Source organism: Salmo trutta, chromosome 18 (genome assembly GCF_901001165.1).
Source record: "Salmo trutta chromosome 18, fSalTru1.1, whole genome shotgun sequence".
In the NCBI taxonomy this organism is placed as follows: domain Eukaryota; kingdom Metazoa; phylum Chordata; class Actinopteri; order Salmoniformes; family Salmonidae; genus Salmo; species Salmo trutta.
Genome location: NC_042974.1, coordinates 19433480 through 19449779, shown reverse-complemented (window position 1 = coordinate 19449779; position 16300 = coordinate 19433480). Strand labels below are relative to the sequence as shown.

Genomic DNA, 16300 nt, shown 5'->3' with positions numbered 1-16300 from the left:
GGTGTGTGTGTGTGTGTTACTAACCCTAGCAAAGAAGGAGGTGTCCAGCTCATCAGGGAAGTCCACTGTGTCGTCCTCCAGGAAACTCACTGGCATGAAACTCCGCCTGCGACACCGCTGGTCTCTCTCCCAAACCGTACGGCCCTGACACACACCATCATCACTGTCAATGTTATACCCTCTGTTTTACATTTATTGCATGATAATACATTACTGTTGTGTGTGACAGGAAGACCATGACGGGTCAATTCCATTTAAATTCCGTCAGTAGGAAGTAAATTACATTTAATGGAATTGACCCCAACCCAAAATCAAGGACATACCAAGTAAACAAAGGGTAGACAGTGTCCCCAGACAAAACAACAAAAATGATTGTCCTCTCTGGCTTCTGACAACCAGCTGTGAATAGTGGCCATGATGATTATAATGCTTTGACCTCAGGAGGCGGGATTAGCCCTGTATCATTTAATGTTCCAGTTCCAGAATACACAACACTCTACTGGATAACAGACCAGACACACAGCTGAGCCTTCTGACTGGAGGACAGGACTGACAGCAGTGTTATCCTACTGCTATCTGTTAATGGGGTTAGGGACATGGACCAGGGCCCAGTTCAAAAGTAGCGCACTATATAGGGAATAGGGTGCCATTTGGGATGTAAACATTTTCTCATCTATCTAGTCATCTATCTAATGCCATGGTGATCTATCCATCTGTACCCCCCACCACCCTGCCTGACACCACAGGACATGGAGATCTATCTATCTGTACCCCCCACCACCCTGCCTGACACCACAGGACATGGAGAGAGATCTATCTGTACCCCCCACCACCCTGCCTGACACCACAGGACATGGAGATCTATCTGTACCCCCCACCACCCTGCCTGACACCACAGGACATGGTGATCTATCTATCTGTACCCCCCACCACCCTGCCTGACACCACAGGACATGGAGATCTATCCATCTGTACCCCCCACCACCCTGCCTGACACCACAGGACATGGAGAGAGATCAATCTGTACCCCCCACCACCCTGCCTGACACCACAGGACATGGAGATCTATCCATCTGTACCCCCCACCACCCTGCCTGACACCACAGGACATGGAGAGAGATCTATCTGTACCCCCCACCACCCTGCCTGACACCACAGGACATGGTGATCTATCTATCTGTACCCCCCACCACCCTGCCTGACACCACAGGACATGGAGATCTATCCATCTGTACCCCCCATCACCCTGCCTGACACCACAGGACATGGAGAGAGATCTATCTGTACCCCCCACCACCCTGCCTGACACCACAGGACATGGTGATCTATCTATCTGTACCCCCCACCACCCTGCCTGACACCACAGGACATGGAGATCTATCCATCTGTACCCCCCACCACCCTGCCTGACACCACAGGACATGGAGAGAGATCAATCTGTACCCCCCACCACCCTGCCTGACACCACAGGACATGGAGATCTATCCATCTGTACCCCCCACCACCCTGCCTGACACCACAGGACATGGAGAGAGATTTATCTGTACCCCCCACCACCCTGCCTGACACCACAGGACATGGAGAAAGATCTATCTGTACCCCCCACCACCCTGCCTGACACCACAGGACATGGAGAGATATCTATCTGTACCCCCCACCACCCTGCCTGACACCACAGGACATGGAGATCTATCTGTACACCCCACCACCCTGCCTGACACCACAGGACATGGAGAGAGATCTATCTGTACCCCCCACCACCCTGCCTGACACCACAGGACATGGAGAGAGATCTATCTGTACCCCCCACCCCCCTGCCTGACACCACAGGACATGGAGAGAGATCTATCTGTACCTCCCACCACCCTGCCTGACACCACAGGACAAGGAGATCTATCTATCTGTACCCCCACCACCCTACCTGACACCACAGGACATGGAGATCTATCTATCTGTACCCCTCAGCACCCTGCCTGACACCACAGGACATGGAGAGAGATCTATCTGTACCCCCCACCACCCTGCCTGACACCACAGGACATGGAGAGAGATCTATCTGTACCCCCCACCACCCTGCCTGACACCACAGGACATGGAGAGAGATCTATCTGTACCCCCCACCACCCTGCATGACACCACAGGACGTGGAGATCTATCTATCTGTACCCCCCACCACCCTGCCTGACACCACAGGACGTGGAGATCTATCTATCTGTACTCCCCACCACCCTGCCTGACACCACAGGACGTGGAGATCTATCTATCTGTCCACCCCACCACCCTGCCAGTGGTGTTAAAGCAGTGTTCAGTGACCAGGGTCATATCTGACATACAGCATCACCCATTGGTGTTAAAGCAGTGTTCAGTGACCAGGGTCATATCTGACAGACAGCATCACCCAGTGGTGTTAAAGCAGTGTTCAGGGTCATATCTGACAGACAGCATCACCCAGTGGTGTTAAAGCAGTGTTCAGCGACCAGGGTCATATCTGACAGACAGCATCACCCAGTGGTGTTAAAGCAGTGTTCAGTGACCAGGGTCATAGCTGACAGACAGCATCACCCATTGGTGTTAAAGCAGTGTTCAGTGACCAGGGTCATATCCGACAGACAGCATCACCCAGTGGTGTTAAAGCAGTGTTCAGTGACCAGGGTCATATCTGACAGACAGCATCACCCAGTGGTGTTAAAGTAGTGTTCAGTGACCAGGGTCATATCTGACAGACAGCATCACCCATTGGTGTTAAAGCAGTGTTCAGTGACCAGGGTCATATTCGACAGACAGCATCACCCAGTGGTGTTAAAGCAGTGTTCAGTGACCAGGGTCATATCTGACAGACAGCATCACCCAGTGGTGTTAAAGCAGTGTTCAGTGACCAGGGTCATATCTGACAGACAGCATCACCCAGTGGTGTTAAAGCAGTGTTCAGTGACCAGGGTCATATCTGACAGACAGCATCACCCAGTGGTGTTAAAGCAATGTTCAGTGACCAGGGTCATATCTGACAGACAGCATGACCCATTGGTGTTAAAGTAGTGTTCAGTGACCAGGGTCATATCCGACAGACAGCATCACCCAGTGGTGTTAAAGCAGTGTTCAGTGACCAGGGTCATATCCGACAGACAGCATCACCCAGTGGTGTTAAAGCAGTGTTCAGTGACCAGGGTCATATCCGACAGACAGCATCACCCAGTGGTGTTAAAGCAGTGTTCAGTGACCAGGGTTATATCCGACAGACAGCATCACCCAGTGGTGTTAAAGCAGTGTTCAGTGACCAGGGTCATATCTGACAGACAGCATCACCCATTGGTGTTAAAGCAGTGTTCAGTGACCAGGGTCATATCCGACAGACAGCATCACCCAGTGGTGTTAAAGCAGTGTTCAGTGACCAGGGTCATATCTGACAGACAGCATCACCCAGAGGTGTTAAAGCAGTGTTCAGTGACCAGGGTCATATCCGACAGACAGCATCACCCAGCGGTGTTAAAGCAGTGTTCAGTGACCAGGGTTATATCCGACAGACAGCATCACCCAGTGGTGTTAAAGCAGTGTTCAGTGACCAGGGTCATATCTGACAGACATGTCCCAGTGGTGATTTAGTTAGATCAAAGCAGTGTCTGGAAGTCTTATACTGTATCTGCTGGAGTATCAGGGATGATTCATCAATAGTAAGAATCATGCAGGGAACACAAGAACGCATCTGTTCCCTGCACACACACACACACACACACACACACACACACACACACACACACACACACACACACACACACACACACACACTCTGATCCTTGCCTCTGACACACTGTCTGTGCGACACACACCTTGACCAGGGCGGCGGTGGCCTTGAAGCTCATGACAGCGACAGACTCTCGTTTGCGTCTCCGTGGTAACCTGTTGAGTGCGGAGCGCGAGCTGGAGAAGGAGCAGAGAGAGGTGGCACCAGGGGTGATGGGAGTCTGCGGTACGCTGTAACCATCTACCTCCTCCACCAGGCGAAATGCACGGCCCCGCGCCAGGGGGTCCACAATCTACACACACACGCACACACACACACACACAAAGACAGAGGCAGACACTGTAATGTCCGATACTGTAGTAAACAGCACTGAGACAAGTATATTATATGATGTTATTTAGTGGTGAACTCACATGCTAAGTTGCTACATGACAGGTCAAGTTCACAGTCATATCAATACCCAGGTTACCATAGTGATGGACCTATAATAGTTGCATTACTCCATGTATTAATACGCATCACATAGGAAGAATATCACCTGAAATAAACAAAATATACATTCTGATATCTATATTGAATTGTATTGAATAATGTCATTGTTCCAAAGGGAGGGATAGGATTGATATTGGTAAAGAAACACTACACATCACAACACCACACATTACACATGCAGAGATGTACGGCAAGCTCCGAACATCCTAAACAGTAAGAGAAAGAGAAGAAAAGAGGAAGAAAGCCAGTCTGTCTGTGGGTGGCGCTGCCCTACCCTCTGCATGCCATAGGGGTGGTGGTGTGGGGGGAGGTAGAGGGGTGGTGGGGTCTCAGTGCTGGTCAGAGACAGGTTGTCCTGGCTGGAAAGCTCCATCTCCCTCATCACCTGGGCCTTGAGACGGCCGTAGCGCAGGTTGCAGTGCTGCAGCCTCTTCCTCCGCCATCGCTGGGTGCTGTCGTTTTCCTTACTGACCCCGAACCAGGCTGCCGTACCCCTGAGGGGACATAGTTTCTAGGTTAGAGCAAGGTGAATCTCCGTTCAGGGATGGTTAGTGATAGTTGGTAGTAACAGTTTAAATTGAGTTAAAAGAGACAGTATTTGGGTTGAGTGTGGGCTCGTCTTTGCAGAGAGTGTACAGACAAGACAGACACAGATTACACTAGCAACCCAGGCACGGCAGTGGGTTTGTAGTTTATTTGTGTACGGAACGATGTGAGGGTGTGTTCCCCCACTCCCCAGCCCCACAATTTCAAACCCTAACCCAGTGTAAAGCCTGAGACATTTGGAGGGACTGACCGGGCCAGAGCAGTAGTGTTGTGCATCACCACTCAGTCAAACAATGACAGAGTACAGCTGGATTACATCAGTTCTACTCACACAGACAGGAAGTCAACTGCAGTTGACAAATATGTGCCTTGACATGCCACTCACACAAAACCATGCTCAGACACACATTAAAAACCTAATGGATACACATGCCCACGTTCACACACTCATAAAACCCAGTGACAAACAGTAAAAGCCCTCATTCTTATTTTAGTGCATAGTGAATGAGCTGATGTTCTCTGTTAGTCCTGGGCAGACAGCCAGCCCCCTGGTGGACCTCTGGGTTTGTAAGAGCGTCTCAGAGTGGATAGGAAAAGTGTTCTGTGAAGAAGCAGGATGTGGGTTGGGGAGTAGCAGATACTCAGTAATAACACAGTCTCCATCATTAGTGAGAAACCAGCCAGCTGGGGAAGCCTTTTAAGGCTGTGCACCGCCAGGGGAGAGAGGGGGGGGGAAGTGCCACACTGATTCTTGTCCTCCCGGGAGGCAGGAATGTTTTAAGAGTGGTCACAAGTTTGGGTTGGGAGGGTTTAGGAGGGTTGGGGGGGGGGGGGGTAGATTGAGTGGTGGTGATTCACAGAGAGAGGCTCTCAGGGTAGCAGGATTATTATAAACACCACAGAAGAAGAAAACAGAGTGACACATCCATCTTCACTGAAACAGACTGTGTGAGATAAGGTTCTGGGAAGACTCATACCCTCTGCAGAAAGGTTGTTTCTAGGAAAATAAACACCATGACTCATTAGGCTACAAACCTAGTGTGTGTGTGTGTGTGTGTGTGTGTGTGTGTGTGTGTGTGTGTGTGTGCGCACGTTTGCCTGTGTGTGTTTGAGCAGCCAGATCACCAGTGGTACAAGTCAGTATTCAGTAGAGACAATCCAAATCAACAGCTATAGCCAGTAGAGACCATCCAAATCAACAGCTATAGCCAGTAGAGGCCATCCAAATCAACAGCTATAGCCAGTAGAGACCATCCAAATCAACAGCTATAGCCAGTTAGAGACCATCCATATCAACAGCTATAGCCAGTAGAGGCCATCCAAATCAACAGCTATAGCCAGTAGAGACCATCCAAATCAACAGCTATAGTCAGTAGAGGCCATCCAAATCAACAACTATAGCCAGTAGAGACCATCCAAATCAACAGCTATAGCCAGTAGAGACCATCCAAATCAACAGCTATAGCCAGTAGAGACCATCCAAATCAACAGCTATAGTCAGTAGAGACCATCCAAATCAACAGCTATAGCCAGTAGAGACCATCCAAATCAACAGCTATAGCCAGATGAGACCATCCAAATTAACAGCTATAGCCAGTAGAGACCATCCAAATCAACAGCTATAGCCAGTAGAGACCATCCAAATTAACAGCTATAGCCAGTAGAGACTATCCATATCAACAGCTATAGCCAGTAAAGACCCTCCAAATCACCAGCTATAGCCAGTAGAGACCATCCAAATTAACAGCTATAGCCAGTAGAAACTATCCATATCAACAGCTATAGCCAGTAGAGACCATCCAAATCAACAGCTATAGCCAGTAGAGACCATCCAAATCAACAGCTATAGCCAGTAAAGACCATCCAAATCAACAGCAATACTCAGATGAGACCATCCAAATCAACAGCTATAGCCAGTAGAGACCATCCAAATCAACAGCTATAGCCAGTAGAGACCATCCAAATCAACAGCTATAGCCAGTAGAGACCATCCAAATCAACAGCTATAGCCAGTAGAGACCATCCATATCAACAGCTATAGCCAGTAGAGACCATCCAAATCAACAGCTATAGCCAGTAGAGACCATCCATATCAACAGCTATAGCCAGTAGAGACCATCCAAATCAACAGCTATAGCCAGTTAGAGACCATCCAAATCAACAGCTATAGCCAGTAAAGACCATCCAAATCAACAGCAATACTCAGATGAGACCATCCAAATCAACAGCTATAGCCAGTAGAGACCATCCAAATCAACAGCTATAGCCAGTAGAGACCATCCAAATCAACAGCTATAGCCAGTAGAGACCATCCAAATCAACAGCTATAGCCAGTAGAGACCATCCATATCAACAGCTATAGCCAGTAGAGACCATCCAAATCAACAGCTATAGCCAGTAGAGACCATCCATATCAACAGCTATAGCCAGTAGAGACCATCCAAATCAACAGCTATAGCCAGTTAGAGACCATCCATATCAACAGCTATAGCAAGTAGAGGCCATCCAAATCAACAGCTATAGCCAGTAGACACCATCCAAATCAACAGCTATAGCCAGTAGAGACCATCCAAATCAACAGCTATAGCCAGTAGAGACTATCCATATCAACAGCTATAGCCAGTAGAGACCATCCAAATCAACAGCTATAGCCATTAGAGACCATCCATATCAACAGCTATAGCCAGTAGAGACTATCCATATCAACAGCTATAGCCAGTAGAGACCATCCAAATCAACAGCTATAGCCAGTTAGAGACCATCCATATCAACAGCTATAGCCAGTAGAGGCCATCCAAATCAACAGCTGTAGCCAGTAGAGACCATCCAAATCAACAGCTATAGTCAGTAGAGGCCATCCAAATCAACAACTATAGCCAGTAGAGACCATCCAAATCAACAGCTATAGCCAGTAGAGACCATCCAAATCAACAGCTATAGCCAGTAGAGACCATCCAAATCAACAGCTATAGCCAGATGAGACCATCCAAATTAACAGCTATAGCCAGTAGAGACCATCCAAATCAACAGCTATAGCCAGTAGAGACCATCCAAATTAACAGCTATAGCCAGTAGAGACTATCCATATCAACAGCTATAGCCAGTAGAGACCCTCCAAATCACCAGCTATAGCCAGTAGAGACCATCCAAATTAACAGCTATAGCCAGTAGAAACTATCCATATCAACAGCTATAGCCAGTAGAGACCATCCAAATCAACAGCTATAGCCAGTTAGAGACCATCCAAATCAACAGCTATAGCCAGTAAAGACCATCCATATCAACAGCTATAGCCAGTAGAGACCATCCAAATCAACAGCTAAGGCCAGTAGAGACCATCCAAATCAACAGCTATAGCCAGTAAAGACCATCCATATCAACAGCTATAGCCAGTAGAGACCATCCAAATCAACAGCTATAGCCAGATGAGACCATCTATATCAACAGCTACAGCCAGTAGAGACCATCCAAATCAACAGCTATATCCAGATGAGACCATCCAAATCAACAGCTATATCCAGATGAGACCATCCAAATCAACAGCTATAGCCAGTAAAGACCATCCAAATCAACAGCTATATCCAGATGAGACCATCCAAATCAACAGCTATAGCCAGTAGAGACCATCCAAATCAACAGCTATAGCCAGATGAGACCATCCAAATCAACAGCTATAGCCAGTAGAGACCATCCAAATCAACAGCTATAGCCAGTAGAGACCATCCAAATCAACAGCTATAGTCAGTAAAGGCCATCCAAATCAACAGCTATAGCCAGTAGAGACCATCCAAATCAACAGCTATAGCCAGTAGAGACCATCCAAATCAACAGCTATAGTCAGTAGAGACCATCCAAATCAACAGCTATAGTCAGTAGAGACCATCCAAATCAACAGCTATAGCCAGTAGAGACCATCCAAATCAACAGCTATAGTCAGTAGAGACCATCCAAATCAACAGCTATAGCCAGTAGAGACCATCCAAATCAACAGCTATAGCCAGTAAAGACCATCCAAATCAACAGCTATAGCCAGTAGAGACCATCCAAATCAACAGCTATAGCCAGTAGAGACCATCCAAATCAACAGCTATAGCCAGTAGAGACCATCCAAATCAACAGCTATAGCCAGTAGAGACCATCCAAATCAACAGCTATAGCCAGTAGAGACCATCCATATCAACAGCTATAGCCAGTAGAGACCATCCATATCAACAGCTATAGCCAGTAGAGACCATCCAAATCAACAGCTATAGCCAGTAGAGACTATCCATATCAACAGCTATAGCCAGTAGAGACCATCCAAATCAACAGCTATAGCCAGTAGAGACCATCCAAATCAACAGCTATAGCCAGATGAGACCATCCATATCAACAGCTACAGCCAGTAGAGACCATCCAAATCAACAGCTATATCCAGATGAGACCATCCAAATCAACAGCTATATCCAGATGAGACCATCCAAATCAACAGCTATAGCCAGTAAAGACCATCCAAATCAACAGCTATATCCAGATGAGACCATCCAAATCAACAGCTATAGCCAGTAGAGACCATCCAAATCAACAGCTATAGCCAGATGAGACCATCCAAATCAACAGCTATAGCCAGTAGAGACCATCCAAATCAACAGCTATAGCCAGTAGAGACCATCCAAATCAACAGCTATAGTCAGTAGAGGCCATCCAAATCAACAGCTATAGCCAGTAGAGACCATCCAAATCAACAGCTATAGTCAGTAGAGACCATCCAAATCAACAGCTATAGTCAGTAGAGACCATCCAAATCAACAGCTATAGCCAGTAGAGACCATCCAAATCAACAGCTATAGTCAGTAGAGACCATCCAAATCAACAGCTATAGCCAGTAGAGACCATCCAAATCAACAGCTATAGCCAGTAAAGACCATCCAAATCAACAGCTATAGCCAGTAGAGACCATCCAAATCAACAGCTATAGCCAGTAGAGACCATCCAAATCAACAGCTATAGCCAGTAGAGACCATCCAAATCAACAGCTATAGCCAGTAGAGACCATCCAAATCAACAGCTATAGCCAGTAGAGACCATCCATATCAACAGCTATAGCCAGTAGAGACCATCCAAATCAACAGCTATAGCCATTAGAGACAGAAACTACTGCTATTATTGCACTACCAGAGGCAAATGCGTAGCTTTGGCAGAGACATTTAGTGACGGTTTAACATCCTTATTTACATCACACTGATCAGCGCTATCACTGCTATTTCCCTTGTTCTATTACATTTTGGTCACTTTACAGAACCTAACATTGTAAAAACAAGCATCCCTCAGCTAAGACAAATAAAAAGATAAATGGCTCTTTTGTAAAATACTTTCAGTGATCTCTCTCCTCTAATCTCCCCTCCCTCAACCTCTGTCTCTCCCACCCACCCTCCCTCTCTCTCACTTCTTTCCTCTTCCCGACTCCTTCCATCCCTTCTGTTTCCCACCTATTCCTCTACCCAGTCCCACACTGTCTTACATGTCCAGCACCCTCCCCCATTCCAACAGACTAAAGTACCCCACCTGTATCTCCATCTTCCCACCTGTATCTCCATCTTCCCACCTGTATCTCCATCTTCCCACCTGTATCTCCATCTTCCCACCTGTATCTCCATCTTCCCACCTGTATCTCCATCTTCCCACCTGTATCTCCATCTTCCCACCTGTATCTCCATCTTCCCACCTGTATCTCCATCTTCCCACCTGTATCTCCATCTTCCCACCTGTATCTCCATCTTCCCACCTGTATCTCCATCTTCCCACCTGTATCTCCATGGATTTTCTCTCTTCAGCTGTCTGATCCTCAGTGGGAATGGACAACAGATCTACTGTCTATGAATTGCTGTTCCCACCTCCCTAAAATACTTTTACAAGCCTCTCCCTCTTTCTCAATCTCTCCCTCTTTTCCTTCCTTGACCTCTCTCTCTCTCTCTCTCTCTCTCTCAATTCAATTCAATGGGCTTTGTTGGCATGGGAAACATAACATTGCAAAAGCAAGTGAAGTAGATACTATACAAAAGTGAAATAAACAATAAAAATGAACAGTAAACATTACACTCACAGACGTTCCAAAATAATAAAGACATTACAAATGTAATATTATGTATACGTATTTACGGTGCTGTAACGATCTGCAAATGGTTAAAGTACAAAAGGGAAAATAAATAAACATAAATATGGGTTGTATTTACAATGGTGTTTGTTCTTCACTGGTTGCCTTTTGAGTCTGTACATAGTCAAAGCTTTCCTTAAGTTTGGGTCAGTCACAGTGGTCAGGTATTCTGCCACTGTGTACTCTCTGTTTAGGGCCAAGTATCATTCTAGTGCTCAGGTTTTTTTGTTAATTCTTTCCAATGTGTCAAGTAATTATCTTTTTGATTTCTCATGATTTGGTTGGGTCTAATTGTGTTGCTGTCCTGGGGCTCTCTGGGGTGTGTTTGTGTTTGTGAACAGAGCCCCAGGACCAGCTTGCTTAGGGGACTCTTCTCCAGGTTAATCTCTCTTTAGGTGATGACTTTGTAATGGAAGGTTTGGGAACCGCTTCCTTTTAGGTGGTTGTAGAATTTAATGGCTCTTTTCTGGATTTTGATAATTCGCGGGTATCGGCCTAATTTTACTCCGCATGCATTATTTAGTGTTTATCCCATTTTGTGAATTCTTGCTTGGTGAGCAGATCCCAGACCTCACAACCATAAAGAGCAATGGGTTCTATAACTGATTCAAGTATTTTTAGCCAGATCCTAATTGGTATGTCGAATTTTATTTTCCTTTTGATGGCATAGAAGGCCCTTCTTGCCTTGTCTCTCAGATCGTTCACAGCTTTGTGGAAGTTACCTGTGGCGCTGATGCTTAGGCCGAGGTATGTATAGTTTTTTGTGTGCTCTAGGGCAATGGTGTCTAGATGGAATTTGCTGTTAATGATAATGCAGAGGATTTTCCCAAGGTTGCTGTTGACACATATCCCACGGTAGTTATTGGGGTCATATTTGTCTCCACTTTTGTGGATTGGGGTGATCAGTCCTTGGTTCCAGATATTGGGGAAGATGCCAGAGCTAGGGATGATGTTGAAGAGTTAAAGTATAGCCAATTGGCATTTGTTGTCTGTATATGTTATCATTTCATTGAGTATACCATCAACACTACAGGCCTTTTTGGGTTGGAGGGTTTTTATTTTGTCCTGTAGTTCATTCAATGTAATTGGAGAATCCAGTGGGTTCTGGTAGTCTTTAATAGTTTAATTTGATCATGTATATGTTTTTTCTGTTTGTTCTTTGTTATAGAGCCAAAAGGTTTGGAGAAGTGATTTACCCATACATCTCCATTTTGGATAGATACATATTTGTGTTGTTGTTTGTTTAGTGTTTTCCAATTTTCCCAGAAGTGGTTAGTCTATGGATTCTTCAATTACATTGAGCTGATTTCTGACGTGCTGTTCCTTCTTTTTCCGTAGTGTATTTCTGTATTGTTTTAGTGATTCACCATAGCGAAGCCGCAGACTCAGGTTTTCTGGGTCTCTATGTTTTTGGTTGGACAGGTTTCTGTCACGGTTGTCTTCGTCCTCTGACGATATAACGAAATCGTCATCGGAAAATGTGGACCAATACGCAGCAGGTTCGTGAATGCTCATCTTGATTTTTATTCACTACAAAAATGAACATACAAAAGTAACAAAATACGAAAACGAACAACTAACAGTCTGTCAAAGCATAGTGCTTTACACAGAACAATCACCCACAAATCACAAACACACCCTTATATATGAGACTCTCAATCAAAGGCAGATAGACAACACCTGCCTTCAACTGAGAGTCCCAATCCCAATTAACCAACATAGAAACACACTCACCAGACTAGACATAGAAATACATAAACAGACTATAATCCAAAACCCCGGAAATACTAAATCAAACACCCTTAATCAAACACACCACCCTGAACCACATAAAACAAATACCCTCTGTCACGCCCTGACCAAACTACAAAACAATTAACCTTATATACTGGCCAGGACGTGACAGTACCCCCCCCCCTTAAAGGTGCTACCCCAGAAGCACCTTAAAAAAAATTTAAAAAAATACCCCCAAACAATACCCAAAATAAAAATTGCCCCTTACTAAAGGGAGGGAAGGGAGGGTGGCTGCCGTCAACGACGGCACTGTGCTACACCCCCCCTCCCCAACCCACCTATATTGGAGGCGGCTCAGGTTCTGGCCGTTCCAGGCAGTCTGGGCAGTCTGGCAGTTCGGGGCAGTCTGGTGGCTCGGGGCAGTCTGGTGGCTCGGGGCAGTCTGGGCAGTCTGGCCACTCCGGCAGGTCAGGGCAGTCTGGCCACTCCGGCAGGTCAGGGCAGTCTGGCCACTCCGGCAGGTCAGGGCAGTCTGGCCACTCCGGCAGGTCAGGGCAGTCTGGCCACTCCGGCAGTTCAGCGCAGTCTGGCCACTCCGGCAGTTCAGCGCAGTCTGGCCACTCCGGCAGTTCAGCGCAGTCTGGCCACTCCGGCAGTTCAGCGCAGTCTGGCCACTCCGGCAGTTCAGCGCAGTCTGGCCACTCCGGCAGTTCAGCGCAGTTTGACCACTCCGGCAGTTCAGCGCAGTCTGACCACTGCGGCGACTGTTGACTGACGGGCAGCTCCGACGACTGTTGACTGACGGGCAGCTCCGACGACTGTTGACTGACGGGCAGCTCCGACGACTGTTGACTGACGGGCAGCTCCGACGACTGTTGACTGACGGGCAGCTCCGACGACTGCTGACTGACGGGCAGCTCCGACGACTGTTGACTGACGGGTAGCTCCGACGACTGTTGACTGACGAGGCTGGGTTTACGCACTTGCCGTTTAGTGCGGGGAGCGGGAACAGGACGAGTCGGACTGGGTGGACGCACTTCCGGGTCCGCACGAGAGACAGGAGCTGGAAACCCAGGGCTATGGAGGCGCACAGCCGGTCTAGATCTTACCTCCTGCACAACCCGCCTTGGCTCGATGGAACTTGTAGCCCTGCACGAGCGGAGTGCTCGTACAGGGCAGACTGGGCTGTGCAGGGGCTTGATGGTAGCCGTGCGTAGAGCGGGAGTTGGGTAGCCTGGTCCTCGGAGGCGTACCGGCGACCAGATGCGCTGCGCAGGCATCCTCCTACCAGGCTGGATGCCCGCTCTAGCACGGCACCTGCGAGGGGCTGGAATAACTCGCACCGGACTGTGCGTGCGTATGGGTGAGATATTGCGCTTCTCAGCGAAACATGGCGCTCCCCACCTCATACGCTCCTCCATATAACCACGGGTAGCTGGCTTCCGGCTCTTCCCTCGCCTAGCCAAACTACCCGTGTACCCCCCCCAAAAAATGTCTTGGGGGTGCCTCTCGTGCTTCTCCCTCAGCGCGTCTCTGGCCTCGTACCACCGCCTCTCTGCCTTGGCTGCTTCTATTTCCCACTGCGGGCGGCGATACTCCCCAGCCTGATGCCAAGGTCCGGCCCCGTCCAGAACTTCCTCCCAAGTCCACTTCTCCCGCCAGTCCAACTCGAATGCCGTCTGCTCCTTCCTCTGCTGCTTGGTCCTTTGGTGGTGGGTGATTCTGTCACGGTTGTCTTCGTCCTCTGACGATATAACGAAATCGTCATCGGAAAATGTGGACCAATACGCAGCAGGTTCGTGAATGCTCATCTTGATTTTTATTCACTACAAAAATGAACATACAAAAATAACAAAATACGAAAACGAACAACTAACAGTCTGTCAAAGCATAGTGCTTTACACAGAACAATCACCCACAAATCACAAACACACCCTTATATATGAGACTCTCAATCAAAGGCAGATAGACAACACCTGCCTTCAACTGAGAGTCCCAATCCCAATTAACCAACATAGAAACACACTCACCAGACTAGACATAGAAATACATAAACAGACTATAAACCAAAACCCCGGAAATACTAAATCAAACACCCTTAATCAAACACACCACCCTGAACCACATAAAACAAATACCCTCTGTCACGCCCTGACCAAACTACAAAACAATTAACCTTATATACTGGCCAGGACGTGACAGTTTCTCAATTTCGTTCTTAGATTTTTGCATTCTTCATCAAACCATTTTTCATTGTTGTTAATTTTTTTCTGTTTGAAATGTTTAAATTAAATAGGGAAGCTGAGAGGTCAAATATACGCTTAACATTTTCTACTGCCAAATTTACACCTTCACTATTACAGTGGAACATTTTGTCCAGGAAGTTGGTTGTCTAGAATGGATTGCATTTGTTACCTAATTGTTTTTTGGTAAGTTTCCAAACTAAATTCCTTCCATCTATAGCATTTCTTGATATTACTCAGTTCCTTTAGCTTTGATGCCTCATGATTGAGGATTGCTCAGTTGAAGTAGACTGTGATTTTGCTGTGGTCTGATAGGAGTGTCAGTTGGCTGACTGTGAACGCTTGGGAGACTCTGGGTTGAGGTCAGTGATAAAGTAGTCTACAGTACTACTGCTAAGAGTTGACCTATAGGTGTACCTACCATAGGAGTCCCCTCAAAGCCAACCACTGACGTGGTCAGGGTCTGAGGACTGTTCTGCTGTGGTGTAGACGTGGTCAGGGTCTGGTGTGGACTGTTCTGCTGTGGTGTAGACGTGGTCAAGGTCTGGGGACTTTTCTGCTGTTGTGTAGACGTAGTCAGGGTCTGGGGACTGTTCTGTTGTGGTGTAGACATGGTCAGGGTCTGGAGTGGACTGTTCTGCTGTGATGTAGACGTGGTCAGGGTCTGGTGTTGACTGTTCTGCTGTGATGTAGACGTGGTCAGGGTCTGGTGTGGACTGTTCTGCTGTGATGTAGACGTGGTCAGGGTCTGAGGACTGTTCTGCTGTGATGTAGACGTGGTCAGGGTCTGGGGACTGTTCTGCTGTGATGTAGACGTGGTCAGGGTCTGGTGTGGACTGTTCTGCTGTGGTGTAGACGTGGTCAGGGTCTGGAGTGGACTGTTCTGCTGTGATGTAGACGTGGTCAGGGTCTGGGGACTGTTCTGCTGTTGTGTAGACATGGCCAGGGTCTGGAGTGGACTGTTCTGCTGTGACGTAGACGTGGTCAGGGTCTGGGGACTGTTCTGCTGTGGTGTGGACGTGGTCAGGGTCTGAGGTGGACTGTTCTGCTGTGATGTAGACGTGGTCAGGGTCTGTGGACTGTTCTGCTGTGGTGTAGACGTGGTCAGGGTCTGAGGTGGACTGTTCTGCTGTGATGTAGACATGGTCAGGGTCTGGTGTGGACTGTTCTGCTGTGATGTAGATGTGGTCAGGGTCTGTGGACTGTTCTGCTGTGATGTAGACGTGGTCAGGGTCTGAGGACTGTTCTGCTGTGGTGTAGACGTGGTCAGGGTCTGAGGTGGACTGTTCTGCTGTGGTGTAGACGTGGTCAGGGTCTGCGGACTGTTCTGCTGTGATGTAGACGTGGTCAGGGTCTGGGGACTGTTCTGCTGTGATGTAGACGTGGTCAGGGTCTGAGGACTGTTCTGCTGTG

At 47.6% G+C, this 16300-nt stretch overlaps 1 protein-coding gene across 6 annotated transcripts in view; it reads right to left on the bottom strand.

Annotated features, from left to right (window-relative positions):
• The window catches only part of LOC115152952 (inactive rhomboid protein 1-like), an 86048-nt gene that overhangs the window by 8042 nt on the left and 61706 nt on the right, over positions 1-16300 (bottom strand). For all 6 annotated transcript variants that reach the window (XM_029697895.1, XM_029697900.1, XM_029697896.1 and 3 more), the window contains exons 5-7: positions 4506-4725; positions 3825-4031; positions 25-144 (exon numbers count right to left, since the gene is read on the bottom strand). In XM_029697895.1, the coding sequence (XP_029553755.1) occupies positions 25-144; positions 3825-4031; positions 4506-4725 (547 nt within the window). The remainder of the gene's footprint in view (positions 1-24; positions 145-3824; positions 4032-4505; positions 4726-16300) is intronic.